This window comes from Limulus polyphemus, unplaced genomic scaffold, assembly GCF_000517525.1.
Source record: "Limulus polyphemus unplaced genomic scaffold, Limulus_polyphemus-2.1.2 Scaffold3355, whole genome shotgun sequence".
Classification (NCBI taxonomy): Eukaryota; Metazoa; Arthropoda; class Merostomata; order Xiphosura; family Limulidae; genus Limulus; species Limulus polyphemus.
In genome coordinates this window covers 113344-123888 of record NW_013668965.1, presented here as the reverse complement: position 1 = coordinate 123888, position 10545 = coordinate 113344, and the positions used below count along the sequence as shown (strand labels likewise).

Sequence of the window (10545 nt, the reverse complement as noted above, 5' to 3'; positions counted from 1 at the left end):
AAGTGTTACCAGAGTCACGTGACTTCAGCTGTCGTAACAATATTTTGTTCAGATATCATTAAGGTTTTGCATATCCAATATATAACAAGAGTGAATAGTTTTGTTATACCTAGTTGTGCAAAACGTTCAGTTCTCTCATTGTTAAAATACGCCATGCTATGTTTTGTTAATGTAGGTTCATATCCTTACTTCCACTCTGATGCATACATCAAATATAAAAAACTATTTGAGTTTACAAACAACTCATCGGAGTAAGTCAATATAGCATATACATGTGATAGGTATATCGGTACTCCGGTCAGAAAACGTTTTATGTGGTATATTTATTTTTTATTTCTGTATGATTCAATGGGGCTCTTTCTTGATGCGTCCCCCTGATTGTAGTGGGACCCTAACCACGGCTTTGCAAGCAAGAATATCTTTACAAAAGGTGATTCTGTGTGATACATCAAATTTCAAAAACCTTTATTCCGATTTCACATTACAGAGGTTGAATAAGCTAATAAGTTACTTGAGAAAGCAGAAAAAACTATTTCATCAAAGAATACATTTTTTGACATGTTGAAATCCATTGGTTCACACCCTGGAATCCTATATGGATTGGCTAAGACTCACAATGAAGTTGTTCCTCTTTGACCAATTGTTTCAAACAATGAGGATTTCCTTCCTCCATCTCTATTGAATCTTTTTATAAAACACAATAACTTCAGAATTGTCAATCTTCTTTGAAACCTTGACACTAATACAGATACGAGGTTTAAAGATGAACACAGTAGATACAATAATAAGTTTAGGTGCTATTATTTTAATGTTAGGAACAAAATGGATTATTTTAGGCCTATAGTTAAATGGAAGACTGTGATATATACGGATTTATTGAAACTTGGTTACATATAGACAGTATTGACATTAGGAATTATTTTGAAATTCCTGGTTATATATCATTTGATAATGATATACATTTTATGGGAAATGATGAGCAGTAGCCTAAGGATTGAAGATATAAAAATGGTATTCAAGATATCGAATGTACATGTATTACAATGATTAGTTTCACGGGTAGGAAGTTTTAAATTGGCTGTTGTCATAGGTTACCTGATCAGACAGAGGGATAAGCGAGAAAATGTATAATGCTATCCAGATCGCTACGAATAAAAAGACTGTAACAATAATTTTAAACACATTAGTCGGGATTGTAGGGAGAGAAAATGTTTTAATTTGATTCCGGGTGATTTTCTATACCAATTGGCCAGAAAGCCAACCAAGAGGGGAGGCTATTTTAGACTGTTAACCATCAGGGCCATTGACAGATTTCTTACTTCGGGATTCTTTCTTCCCTAGAATGTATCACGTAAAGTATGTTTCTGAAACAAAAACATTTTATCTCAGTATTGGACAATTTGTTCCCAACTTTTCTAATCGGTTTACAAACGATGTAAACAACAGGGAAGATCAAACCTAATAGGCTTACAAGCAATGTAAACAACAGGGAAGATCAAACCTAATAGGCTTACAAAGGATGTAAACAACAGGGAAGATCAAACCTAATAGGCTTACAAGCAATGTAAACAACAGGGAAAATTAAACCTAATAGGCTTACAAAGGATGTAAACGAGAAAATCAGGAATAAATGTTGTGAGTTTAAGAAGAGTAAATTGACAGAAATGTAGGACAGCTATGGTTCTGTTTAAACAAGTAATTACAAAATCCAAAAGGTCTTATGATAACGTTAGAAATAATAGCAAGGATGTTTCTGAGTATCTTCAAGATAAGCAACGTTTTAAAATGGGGTCAGACACTTAACTGATGTTGACAGCAAGATAATTTAGGACTTACAGAACGCGAAAATAGTTCCTGACTTCCAAGAGTCCAGAACTGTTCTTTGTGTGAGTTCTATTTAGCATAGCCCTATGCACGAATAAAATGGGAGAAAATACAAGGTGCCACAATGAAATTTTTAGTTCCAATCACGACCTGGCACCTGGGATATGTCCAGGCCTGTTATAGCTGTATTGTGAATATTGAAGTGATATAGAATGACTTGAATCAATCGGTAAATTGGACAAATATTTATAAAATGATCTTTAAGTATAGTAAGTTTACGGAAATGCACTTGGTTACCGTAATTTGGATCAAAAATTTAATATAGATGAAACCAACTGCATAGCATGACTGTAGAAAAGGACCTAGGCTTAATGGTGGAAAAGTCAGTGTGTTTTCTTATAGCAGAGCCACATCGAGCTATCTGCTGTGTCCACCAAGGGGAATCGAACCCATGTTTTTAGTGTTGTAAATCCAAAGACTTACCACTGTCCCACCAGGGGGATATAGAGAAGTGAAATGAACAATTTATATTTAAACATAAACCCAGTGTGTAGACTTGCTTTTGATGCTCGATTGTTACTGTTATGACAGCGAAAGTCGCATGAAGCTGGGAGCATGCGTGCTGGAATTTTTCGAATAATCATGAAGACCAGAGTGCATTCGAGACACCCTCGAGATAGATAATTGAGTCAAGCGAACAGTAGGCACCGTAAGTAAAGTGTGTGAATCACTGTGATTTATAGCGTGTGTTATAAAAGTTGTTTAAAGTGACTGTGGAAATTCTGTGTATTACAAAAAGTTGTATTGAGAAAGAATAAACTGGTTTAATCAAGAAAGGACTTGTATTGTTGAGGTTCCTTGGAAATAATTCCTACCGGAAATTAACAAACAAGCGGATACGTAACATTACTATTACTTTTTAAGGTTGTGTTTAAATCCAATGTTCTGTACATTGCAAGAGACAACATATTTACTCAGAATGACTGTTCATTCCCATTCAAACGCAGAAGAGGCTGTACCCTTGAAACACCACTTGTTCTACCCTTAAAGGACATCACTGTTGACATTCCGGTACAACGAGCACTATTACAGTAAGATCATATACAGGAAAAACAGGTATTAATTCTGAAAGAGTGTCAAAAGGAACAAAGGTGGTTGAATGAGATGAGCTTAATAGCTTTCTCGAACCTATGTTATGTGAATCCTGCACATAGCACAGAATAAAGGATAAATTCAGAATAAATACTACTATAATACAAAAAGACAGCAATGAGTGGTATATTTATATATTAGGCTAGTAGTCAAGTTAATAGAATTTTAGGGTGTAATCATGGAAAATATTGATTACAAGTCAAAAGAAGTAATTATCTCCTTATACAAATCACCAGTTATGCCTCACTTAGAATACTGTGTACAGTTTTGTCTCCTTATCTAAGAAAATATACTAACTTATTGGAAAAGGTTTAGAGGAGGGCTATTAGATGATCTTATAAGGGTGAGTTATCTTCTCTTGAGGTTTGGTTTGTTTTGAATTTCATGCAAAGCTATACGAGGGCTATCTGCACTAGCCATCCCTAATTTAGCAGTGAAAGACTAGAGGGAAGACAGCTAGTCATCCACCCATAGCCAACTCTTGAGCTACTCTTATACCAATGAATAGTGGGATTGACCATCACATTCTAATGCTTCCATGGCTGAAAGGGCGAGCATGTTTGGTGGGACAGAGATTTGAACCCACAACCCTCAGATTGCAAGTCAAGCACTCTAACCACCTGGCCATGCCAAGCTTCTTCTCTTGAGAAAACAAGGATAAGAGATGATCCAACTGAAGAAGTTCAGAAGATTATCTGGAGGATCAGAAAAATAAATATCTCTGATTTCTTTATACTATATTTTGAAAATAACAGGATTAAAGGACATAAGCTGAAGATTTAGAAAAGACAGACTAGGTTCTAATTAGGACAGTTTTATTCTTCTAACAAATGAATGGCTTATGGAATAAGGTGCCATTATAAGTAGTGGAGGCCAGTACTTTACAGAAATTTAAGGGTAGGTTTAAATTTTTTACTTTTCGAAGGGTGGGTGTGCAACAACATCCTTGAAGGACCAAATGCCTGATTATGTTATAATGACAAAAAGAAATAAAGCAAAATATGTTCCACAATGATTTTTATAAAACTTGAATACAGGGTTTGATATTTTACTAAACTTTCTTTATACACATTTTTTATAGTAATCAGACAGATTACACTCAGACTTACACAAACATCTCCATTGTGTTCTCAATCAGAAACTTTTAAATAGCTATATTCTATATAAAATATTAACGATCATGTTTTAAGGTTCATATAATGTGAATTTAAGCTTCATTAAGTGGTCAAAGTTTATCATAATAACAGAAATTCATGCCCTTGTTTTATGGAATAAGTTGTCTTTTAAAAACTTTTCGTGTGTCCTCTCACCATATTTACAAGTTTTTACAATATCACATATTTTATCCTCATCTTTAACCTATATAAATGTTATGTTTTTATCATTTTTTACACTAATTAATAAAATGGCTAATTATAGAGCATGTTCCCTTTCAGAATTCTACGTTAATTTCACTGCAAGTTATTGGTTTGTGATATTTTTCAGAAAGTAAGAGGCTGTATTAACGTATACTAAAAAAACATGTTCTTTGCAATATTTTCACCAATTTATAGAAAATATTATTCTGGATGTGAAACTAAATTTATTACATTTTTAATTTCTTGTCTACAAACTGGTGTAATAAAAATAAAAATGACTGAAAGCCAAATATTTGGGTGATATTTTTGGCTATTTGGGTGATATTTGAGGCAAAAACAACCACCTTTTTTTAAAAACTGTAGATGAGTTAGCTTTTTTTATTTGGTGAATATTTTTTTCTTGCTGTGTCACTTATAAGTGAAATTATTAAAAACAATACTTTTATATTTGCTAATTAATAATTTATTTACTGACAAAAAGACAGTACTATGAAATTCTCTTTCTCTGTACATAATTTCATGGACCTCTTCCAACATTTAGCAAAAATGCCAAGGTAAATACGTATAAGAAAGAATTTAAACATATGTTGGCTCATCACTTGAACTATACATTTAATTCAATTTATACATAACTAACTTTTCTACAATCTTTATATGTAATAGATTGAAGAGGGAGAAAACTACCTTAAAGTAACATGAATACAGAAGTTTGACAAGTTCTAGACTTTGTAGTTTCCTTACATTGTTTTCTCTATTTTTTCCATGATTCATCTTCGCTCAATACAGATGTCTTTATCTTTAGAGAATTCTAGGTAACTTTTGATGTTCAGAAATAAAGTACAAAAACTGGTACATAAGCAAAATTCACAACACCTACGGAAATGTCAAAAGATGTAAGATGGTCAACATCAATGCTGGTTCAAGTAAAAAATAAAATGTAGCAAACCAAAACCGGCAAAATAAACTAGCTATAAAAACTACGTGTATTAATTACATTTTCAAATATATATATATATATATATATTAAATAAAAATTCCCATTGATGTTGAAACTAAACTGTAGGCATATAAAAACATGTATGTCCACCATTGAATTCCCAGATTTTGGCATTGTAAGTCTGTAAACTTACTTTTGACCCACTAGGGGCCTACATATACTGACATACACATAAACACAGCATTAAACAAATATCTTAGCAAAACATAAGCAAATGAACCATTTACACCAATTGGAAAAAACTTACAAATATATTTAAAACACAGTCAAAGGAACAACTTAAAACCAGTAGGAACATTTCCATGGTCTTAGTTAATGCATTTACATTAATTCTAGATATTTTGACATTTATGTTCATCTTACTAAATATTAATGATAATTTAAATCTATATATAAATGTTTTATAAATTTCATAATATCTGAAAGAAACATCCGTAAGCACAATTTATATGCAACATTATATTCACTTTATCTGAGGAATAAATATCAGGAAGAAAGATACAGTTGAGAGTAAATAACAATGATAAATTTAACTTAAGCATGATGATTGTAGAGTGAAGTTTCCACTTATCAGCCATGGGCTACTTGCCAAACAATTAGATGACTTCTGTCCCCTTTTGATAGGCCATGATGAATTTTCTTTTCCCCTGAAGAGTTAAGCACTGCACAATTCCTGTCATCATCAGCTCCATCACCTAAGATAATTGAAATTCTGAACATTACAATTTTTTTACTCTTCCTCAAAAAGCTGTTACTTAACCCTTTGGATGCTATAAAATCGGATTTATCCGATTTGACATTTATAGCTGTTTGGTGAGACAAGTGGATGTACCCCACAGTTTCACAAAATCTCTTCTACATAGTGTGACAATTGGGATACACACGTCTTCAAGTTTCTTGCCTTAGTACCGTGTGTGCATCATACATCATAGAGGAAAAGTACAACTAGTGGATATTGACTAAATACTAAGAAAGGTCAAATTCTACATTAGTGGATAATTGATACTTCGAGAACCCACCCAAACTTTAATTACACACTCAATGAGTTAAATACACTGTTAACAAAGCACCTGACATTTGTTAAACTTCTTATACAGTTATTCAATACACTGATTTAATACGTAGATGTGCTTATCCTCAGTTTTGTATTTATGGTAAAGCTACAAAGGCTAGAATTACTGATAAGAGGGAAGGCAGCCAGTCAGCAGCACCCTACCATCCATACTATTATGAATTAAATCTGTATCCAAATCCTAAAGTTGGAATCCAGCACCCTATTAAAGTAATAAAAACATACAAATCTAAAATACCCTGAATGTTAAAATATAAATAATACGTGAAAGTTATTAAACAATCATTCAATATTCTAAATGAGTTCCTGTTCATTGCGTGTCTGATATTGTGTACGTGTTAGCTTTCAACTGTGCTTTTTTAGTTATGATTATTTTTCTAACTGCTGGATTACACCTGTTTTTAGTTAAGTTTTTCTACTTTATATGTTATTTTTATGAAGATTTTAAAAATTGCATGTTTTAAGACCGTAAAATATGAGCCAATTTAGGCAGATTTTGATGTCCAAATAACAAACGTCTAAGTTTGAAAAATACATCAATCCCAACTGATTTCCTGAAAAAAAGCATTCATTTTGTTTTGTTTGAATTGTCTCCAGTACATACAGTGAACATAAAACTTACAAAGAACAAGACAATTTTCTATAATAATTAGCACACACACAGTGAGCTTCTCTAATGTGTTTTACCATCTCTTTAGGTCTGCATTACAGACGATTTGATGTTAACCGGCTACGAGTATAGTAGTAAACCAGTATGTAACATTTACTTCTGCCGTACCTGAAGTTACTATTAAATGGCACTGCAATATAGTGAAGTAAAGAACTCTCCAAAATTATTCAGTGTTTTGCAATATTTATTTATATTTACCTTTGTTCAACTGTTACTACTTATAAACCTAGTTTACCTATTGGACAACAAAGGTCTAATAATTTACAACGATCGTGTTTTCTTTTAGAATTTAACTACAATAACATGATGAAATGTAAATGGTAATTTTCTCTTTATGTTTTTAATTTTGGAGACTTAAATTTTTTTCGAATGGAAATAATTATTAAATCTTTCAAACAAAAACAAAGTTCTATTAATTTATCTTACAATAAACTGCACATTTCAAAATAATTTAACTATGTTGATAATTCTATTAATAATTTTGCCTCTATTTATCAAAATTTCTACATTCAAGTTTTGATTAATTCAAATTTGCATAAAAACTGGTTTAGTTTTTTAATATGTTGGAGTTAACAACAGTCAGTACACTGTATAATAAAATGTTTTGTCTGATTTAAATAGGGGTGTTTAATAATATTATTTGCGGTAAGTTTATGGATATTTCAAAATAGTTTTGGCCAATGTAAGTTTGTTTAAATTAGATTTTAATAATCTCATACATTTCAACACATATTGGATTTTCTATCTAAAAACTGTTATTTTATTACTAAGACTGGTATTTCTAGTACATTTAAATTGTAATTTACAGATTTTATGGCAAAATTCTTTATCTTCAATTGACACTATTTTTTTACTACTGTTATCAATATATTTAATATGGGCTTTAAGTCTGATTGCTAATACTAATACATTGCTTGGCAACTCTGATAGGTCACCATTTGAAATAAATCTGTTTCTAATCACCCCATTTTATGGTATTTTCAACAGTAGTAGTTAATATATCAAGCATGTGTAGTGTACATAAGATTTCTCAGGTAGTTAAAGATAATGTCAGTTATAAGTTATAGATCTTCATTGCCAAGGGCAGACTTAATAAATAATGCAGGTAACAATTTATAGTAACTTCTATTACGACCATCCAGTGACAACATTGGGAAAATATCATGTTGAAGTAGAAGTTGAAGATTTATGAATTGACCATTTAGTTTATTTCTGGAGAGAGAGATAGAATTTCAAGTCACGATTTCCTAATAAGTTATGATGCTGATGTATCCATTACCAGAAGTATGCTATACATAGAAACAGAGATCTAAAGTTTTGAAAAAGTACATCTTCAGACTTATGTGTTAATTTAAAGACTAATGACCAAACAGAGTGACACAGTTGTACAGCCAGATGCCTCCACAATTAACAACTACAGCAGTAAGTCTAAAGATTAGAAGTCAGGACACAGTAATGGTGATACGTGACCCAGAGAATGTTGGAATGGTTTTGGATCCAAGTATCATAAGAACAGTAAGGTCAGTGATAGTACAGAGAAAAGCACCAAGCCTAATAGTAGAAAAATTAAAAATAAGCACAGAACCAGTAACTTGAAATAAACCAGCAAATAGAATTAAAGTGAACAGGGATAGAATAAAAGTATAATAATACTAAACAAGTGTGTAAATATAGCCCCTCAGATGACTACACCTAGAGTACAGGCAACATAACATCCCAATAAGAGAGTCTGGCTGTCAGAGCATGTACCTGTAAGACTAATTAGAGTTACAGAGAAGCCAGGTTTTGAGTAAATTTATACTATTAATATACATTACTAAAACTTGTTAAACAATTTTTGAATATCTACACTATAGATATGCTACTCGGTACTACTATTTTATGCTTTACTGTATTTGTATAATAATAAAAATCACCTTCTGTGTTCTTCTAATAAGTTCGCCAGTTCTTGCATATGTTTATCCTCTGTGTCACTAAACAGTGAATTTTATTTTATTTACACTTCTTGTTTGAACAGTTTAATATACTTTCTCTCTGTTGCTAACCCTACTTACAACTATAAGTAGCACTACCTTAATTTTATAGGCACTTTGTCTCATTAGACACACAGCATGTAAAAACCTGACTCATTAACCTTCACTGGTTCTATTGAACACTTCTTTATTTTGCTTAAAATCCTCTATTTGACCTTCAGTAATTCTTATCCACAAATAAACTACACAGTATCACTTTTTGTACTAGAATTAGGAGAAGATGCCCCAGTAACACTTTAATTTATTTATTATTATATTAACTCTTAATCATGACCAACAAGTTCTTGTTAATTTTGTTTTTGCTAGAGATGGATACAAGTCAGAAAGAATATCCTATCATATTCAAGTGCTCAAAAACAACTCTACTGATGAAAATGTTTAGCCTACAATAGCACATTTCACATATAGCTATTACTTTAATATATGTTTATGATTTATACAGTTAAAACAGACAGAAGTAATGGTTTCAAAGCTCTCAGTCCCCCCAAATGCACACATCAAACTAATAAGTAAAGCTTGAAGAAATATGTATGGTTGGTAATTCATTACTGTATTGTGAGATTTGAAGATACACATATAAATAAGTAATTTCATGCAAGACCATTAAGATAAATTAATATACATTCAAAAGGTATAATCATGCATCATATATTTGAGTCTCATTCTCACCCAGAATGTATATGAGATTACCATTTCATAATCAGAAAATTATAAATCTTATAAAATGCAAGAAGGAAAATGAATAAACTTACCAATGCGGAAGTCAATGTAACCTTCTCCTCCTGAGATGACTAGCACATATTTAGACTTTAAACTTTCAGAATCTCCTTCAGAGTTTTTTCTACTGTCTCCAGCATTACCAAGTGTGGTAGCTGTACTCATTCCACCTTGACCTATAAGATAAGATTAGAACTTCATATCATGGACAGTTCTTTCACATAGGTAAGATGAAAATAATTGTTAAAACATTTCATCAAAGGACCAATCCAGTTCTAAAGTTAGGTGATAATCATCATTCTTCACCATAAAAGTTGAAATTGTACCTATTTTCAAACTTGAATTTCCATAAAAACATTCCCTTGGCAGTTTTGTGATGTAGATTTTTGTAATCAACATAGTTGGGTAGGGACATTTTATTACAACAAAGTGACTGTTTTCTAGATAACTTACTGTACACATTAACAATACTGAAAACAAAATAACTGTTCTCTCTCTAGATAACTTATTGTACAAACCAACAATACTGAAAATAATGTGACTGTTCTCTAGATAACTTACTGTACACATTAACAATACTGAAAACAAAATGACTGTTCTCTCTAGATAACTTATTGTACAAACCAAAAATACTGAAAACAAAGTGACTGTTCTCTAGATAATTTACATTACACACCAACAATACTGAAAACAAAATGACTGTTTCCTTAAGATAACTTACT

General features: G+C 31.7%; 1 protein-coding gene across 16 annotated transcripts in view; it reads right to left on the bottom strand.

Moving 5' to 3' along the window:
• Positions 1-3573: 3573 nt before the first annotated feature.
• LOC106469206 (C-Jun-amino-terminal kinase-interacting protein 4-like) overlaps positions 3574-10545 on the bottom strand; it is a 107101-nt gene continuing 100129 nt past the window's right edge. For 9 of the 16 annotated variants that reach the window (XM_022397639.1, XM_022397652.1, XM_022397643.1 and 6 more), the window contains 2 exons: positions 9859-9999; positions 3576-6026 (listed from right to left, as the gene is read on the bottom strand). In XM_022397639.1, the coding sequence (XP_022253347.1) occupies positions 5902-6026; positions 9859-9999 (266 nt within the window). In that variant the 3' untranslated portion in view covers positions 3576-5901. Of the gene's footprint in view, positions 6027-9858; positions 10000-10545 lie in introns of all 16 variants that reach the window. The other 7 variants (XM_022397642.1, XM_022397641.1, XM_022397651.1 and 4 more) reach the window with 5 other exon arrangements.